Genomic DNA, 5,708 nt, shown 5'->3' on the forward strand with positions numbered 1-5,708 from the left:
ATTATTATTATTATTATTATTATTATTATTATTATTATTATTATTATTATTATTATTATTTTGCAGTGAAATAAATTTTATTAGCAATAACAATAACATTTCCATAATAGTAATAATAATAATAATAATAATAATAAATAATTTCCCTGTAAAATAATTAATGTAGAAGCTGCAGGTCTACTTGGAAGTAAATCCTTTGGACCTGAAGGAGGTTCCCGTGCACTGGGAAATAATCCTGTTTGACATGTTAACGGTCATGGCTCACTGCTATGGAATTCTGGGAACTGTAGTGTCGTGAGACGTTGAGCCTTGTCTGCCAGAGAGCTCTGGTGCCTCAGCAAACTTATTATTATTATTATTATTATTATTATTATTATTTTAAAAATTAATTATTATTAATATCGTTATTATTATTTTAAAATAATAAATTATTATTTTAAAATATTATTATTATTATTATTATTATTATTATTATTATTATTATTATTATTCTGGGAGTTGGAGTTTGTTTTAGGGTCCTTGGCTCAAGGCAATGGAATTCTGGGAGTTGGAGTTTGTTCTGGGGTCTTTGGCTTGAGTCTATGGAATTCTGGGAGTTGGAGCCTCCACCCCAGCCTCTGGTGGCCCCCTCCTTTGCTTCCATCTCTCCCTCCTGCCTCTTGTTTCATTCCCTCCATCCCTGTCATCTACATCTAAATCTACCCTTCGTTTCATTCCCTTCACCCCTGTCATCTAAATGTACCCTTCCGAGCACTGAAAGCAAATAGGGCAAAATTGCAGTGCAGCATCATGGGAAATGTGGGACATTGGAGGTTTAGGAGGTGTACCAGGACAGAAGCAAAGTTGCATTCACACCAGACCAATTTCACCCTATCTGTTCAACTTGTATGCAGAACATATTATAAGAAAATCAGGTTTGGACACAGAAGAGGGAGGAGTGAAAATAGGAGAAAGGAATATCAACAATATAAGATATGCAGACAACACCATACTACTAGCAGAAAACCTCACAGGCTTGGAACACCTACTAAAGAAGATCAAAGAAGAAAGTGCAAAGGCAGGCTTAATGTTGAACATGAAGAACACAAAAATAATTACCACTGAGGACCTTCATAAAGACAGACAATGAAGAAATAGAAGCAGTAAAAGAATTCTCATACCTGGAATCAAACATTGATAGAAGTGGGGACTACAGTCAGGAGATCAGAAGAAGATTAAAAATGGGAAGGACAGCTATGAAAGAACTAGAAAACATTCTAAAATGCAAAGATATACAACTGACACAAACGTTAGAATCATATAAACTATTGTATTCCCTATCACTATGTATGGATGTGAGAGCTGGATAGTTAAGAAAGATAATAGGAAGAAAATCAACTGATTTGGGATGTGGTGTTGGAGGAGAGTGCTGCTGAGGATCCCATGGATTGCCAAAAGGACAGACAAATGGGTCCTAGAGCAGATCAATCCAGAAACTTCCCTGGAAGCCAAGATGACCAAACTGAGGTTGATGTACTTTGGACACATCATGAGAAGGGAGGACTCATTGGAAAAGACAATAATGCTTGGAAAGGTGGAGGGAAGTAGGAAGAGAGAAAGGCCACATTCCAGATGGATGGACTCTATTAAGGAGGTCACTGGAATGAGTTCACAGCACCTAAGCAGGGCAGTGGAGGACAGGGGGTCTTGGACATGTCTCATCCATAGGGTTGCCATGGGTTGAGATCGACCCAACGGCAGTTAACAACAACCTGGTATTGCCATCCAATACCATGGTGGTTTCCCATCCCAGTAACCAAGACTGACCCTGCTTAACTTCCAAAATCAGATAGGATCTGATTCCTTTAGGATTATTTGGAACAAACTGAAATATTAGGGATTGAACCCGAGACCCTCTGTAGGCAAAGCATTATTGTTGTTGTTGTTGTTGTTGTTATTTGTATCCCGCCTCTCCCTGTATTGGATCGAGGCATAGACACTGTCCGTCAGCTGCAGGCAAAGGTGGCTTTGCTCCTTTTTCATGGTCCACACAGAATAGGCCAAATCATCATTAAATCTATATCCAAGCCTTCTGAAAGCACTTGACAATTTGCACTGAACACAGGCAACAAACTTCTGTTTTCACCTTCACTTTCCAGCAGGGTTCTTTTGCCTTTCATAATAACCCCGTCTTGTTAGCTGCTTTTAGCAGAGCATTATGTTTCTGGATTGCAGCTCACACACTCCCCCAATCAGCACAGCCAACTCTGAGAGCATTGTGTAAAAACAGCAATCTTCCCAAGCTCTGGATGCTAACTGCTAAAGGTTATCCAGAGACTGCAGACCTAGGTTTGTTTTTCTTGTAGGGGGGAGGAGGGGGCCATTACCCCCTGGTGATTATTATCCTTCCCAGTTATGAAAGGCAAGAGTTTTGAGAGAAGCCAGAGTGGAGAAATGGGACAGGAGGTGCTCGGCATGTGTCTCTACAGATTCATACCAGATTATCTGGTATCACCAAATTAAACTATTTGAGGTAGCAGCAGTAGGGTTGGGAAAGGTCCTTGGATCCAGTTGTGAATCCTCTCAAAGGCAGTAGATATGTCTTTGAGCAACTGGAGAATCTCCCAGTATCCACATGGCCAGAAGGAAGAGGAGCTTGCTTGCAAGAATACCACTCCATACCATCTGAACTGAGGACAACAGGCACAACACCTTGACCAAATGCAGGGCTATGACTCACATTGTCATTTTTCTTTCTTTCTCCTGTATGATTTTTAACACCTTGCCTAATGAAGAAGCTAGAGGAGCTTCAAAAGCTTGCAACATATACATTGTGCATTTTGGATGGTCCAATAAAGGTATCACTGTTTTGTGGATTTTGGATGTTATTAGACCTTTTCTACATTTCTGAGCGACTAGCACACATATAATTGTCTAGCCTTGTTGCTCAACATTCCTCTGAACTTTCACTCAAATGCAACTAAACTTGCCTCAAAACATTGTTTCAGTTCAAATTCTGATTCCCGTAATTACTATTTCTCAGAAGCTGTCCGTTTCCCCTTTCCTTCAAGTATTTCCCCCAAGATTACCTAGTCACACTCTCAGTAATTTTGCCTTCATTCTCCCACATCTTTCTGCAATTTGGTATAAAATTATCTGCTCTGCTCCTTCTGCTTTCCCTTTCTAGCCTTCGGTGATTATTTTTATCTTCCCTTTTCCTTGCTGACATGTTCTCCATTTCACCTCCACTTGTCCATCAATGTCAAAAGTCGGCTCCTTTGGTTTCACATGAGATAGCTTCTTTCCACCTCCCCTACCCCAGCCATGTTTGTCATACTTTTGTTTTCCCATTATTATCACATGCCCCAGAGCTGTGGAAAAACTTACGGGATGGAATCGCCCCCATTTGCTAACTGGAGCAGAGGAGCAAGAGCACCGAGGAAAAGGACCCACATCTCTGCAGAAACCATCTTCTGAGAAGGATCCAGGAGAGGGAGGTGAAAACTCTCACATCACATGCTCTTTTTCAACTCATTTAATCCCATTTTATATCCTCGTTCTACTCAGGGGATTATTATCAGGGGACTTCTTTCCAATCACTTGTGAAATATGACCCACCACTTGAAGCTTATAGAGGGTATAGAGAGAAGAAGAAGGATCAACCACAACAGGTGCTAAATAAGTTCTCTTTCCAACAAAGGCAGGTGTGTGTGCAGAGAAACTGACCAAGCCTGTGACAATAACTGGAATACAAAGAACTGTATATAAAATACATTCATTATAATACCGGTACCCAAGTAAAATCTATGCATAAGAATAGAGCAGGATTCAGTTTCAGTCCAAACAAGGAAGAGAAATTCCTTAGGAGAACAAAAGCTCTTTCAGCTGGTTGAGAGTCAAGTTTCTTCAAAGAACATGCTCAGCCAAAATAGTGTGGTTTACTCTGTGACTGTTGACAGTCCACTTGGATCCCTCCTACATTTATAGCAAATGACTTGATGAAAGATGGGCCATTTTGTTAAGTATTTACATTCTGTAGATGGTGCTCAAGGTGTTTTGCAGAATAATCTGATCTTTTCAGAGCTGGATACTCAGATCCTTCTCTTTTAGTATAGTCCGTCCTCGCCTTACGCGGGGGATCCGTTCCGGATCCCTCTGCGTAAGGCGAATTCCGCCTATGCTCGAGCCCCATTGGAAACAATGGGGCTTGTGCGCGGCGGCGCGGCGGCACAGGCATGGGTGGGGCGCAATGGGCGCACGCGCCCATGCAATTGAATGGGACGCGCCGCCCCTTCTGCCCCACGTGCGCCCCGCGGCTTGAGCGCGTATGCTCAAGGCCGCGTATGGCGCACCCGCATATGGCACGGGCGCACTGTAGCGATCTTTAGTAGTAGGGACCTTATTAGGCTTTTTAGATGCCAGCCCTTTATCACTGGATATTACGACTTTTTCTAGGCAACAGTATATGGAGGACTGGGAAAAGCAGTGCCAGGTTCAGGGACAATTCTGTGTTTTCCTTTGCACTAGTATGGATCAGTCCCTGCATGGGAAGAAGCATGCTACTGTTGATAGGTTCATGATAGATGAATCTATCATAGGGTTTTCTGGGGCTGTGAGTGTGTGACTCACTCAAGTCATGCAGTGGTTTTCCATTGCCAAGTGGGAACTGAACCCTGATCTCCAGAGTCATAGACCAATGCTCAAACCACTATACCAGGCTGGCACTCCCATTGTACATACATTTTTCTTTTCACTTATTCTTGAGTTTGCTGTGCAATTGCTTTTTCAGATGTTTCCTATTTTAATTCTTCCAAGGAATTGTGTGTGGTTGTGCTTTTTGCAACTCCTTCTTCAAGAAGTCTTACTTTCACTGAGATTCCACACCATAACTCCCTGAATTTGTTTAAATCAGGTTTCCTGAAATCCAAGATCTATGTTTGACTATATTCTTCTTTGCTCTGTCCCACAATTGTGAATTCTAGTATTACATTATAGTCACTTCTCCCTCAAGTACTGACTATTTTTATTCCAGTGATCTAACCCTTTGGTTAGGATCCAGTCCAGGGTTGCCAATCCCCTTGTTCCTTCCTTTACTTTTTGAAAGAAGAAACTATCTGCAAGGCACACTAGGAATTTGTTGAAGAGGCTATGCTTATGAGAGATAGACTCCCAGCAGATATCAGAGTAACTGAATAAGGAGCCCTGGTGGTGCAGTGGTTAAATGCTGGTACTGCAGCCACAAGGTTGTGAGTTTGATACCAAGGGCTCCAAGGTTGGCTCAGTCTTCCTTCCTTTCATAAGTCAATAAAATGAGTACCCAGCTTGTTGGGGGCCACTGGATAACACATTGGCCCCATTCCCACTGGCGGGTTTGCTCCTGAAGGAACTGGGCAGATTCAGGGGGAGGCAAGGACGTAGCCAGAGGGGGGGTTTGGGGGGTCGGAACCCCCCCCTATCAGGCCCTGGGGGCGTTCAAGCTCCTTCCTCCCCCCTCCCCTCCATTAAAACCACGGCGAGGGAACAGAGGAAAGACAAAACAAAAGTTCCTCTTTTCCCTCTCTGTGGCTTTAATGGAGGGGGGAGGGAGGAGGGAGGAGGAAGAGAGGGAGGGGGAGAGAGACAGACAGAGAGAGAGAGGGAGAGGGAGTCCCTATGACTCGCTTTCGTTTCCTTCAGAGTCCGGCTTCCACTCCTCCTCCTCCTCCTCCTCCTCCCCCCCCTTCCTCCCT

The 5,708-nt window shown here is 43.0% G+C and overlaps 1 protein-coding gene across 1 annotated transcript in view; it reads right to left on the minus strand.

The window, feature by feature from the left end:
- LOC121923450 (alpha-2-macroglobulin-like protein 1) overlaps positions 1 to 5,708 on the minus strand; it is a 9,606-nt gene that overhangs the window by 962 nt on the left and 2,936 nt on the right. The window contains exon 2 of the mRNA XM_042453887.1: positions 3,367 to 3,452. Within this exon, the coding sequence (XP_042309821.1) occupies positions 3,367 to 3,452 (86 nt within the window). The remainder of the gene's footprint in view (positions 1 to 3,366; positions 3,453 to 5,708) is intronic.

Source organism: Sceloporus undulatus, chromosome 2, assembly GCF_019175285.1.
Source record: "Sceloporus undulatus isolate JIND9_A2432 ecotype Alabama chromosome 2, SceUnd_v1.1, whole genome shotgun sequence".
NCBI classification, from domain to species: domain Eukaryota; kingdom Metazoa; phylum Chordata; class Lepidosauria; order Squamata; family Phrynosomatidae; genus Sceloporus; species Sceloporus undulatus.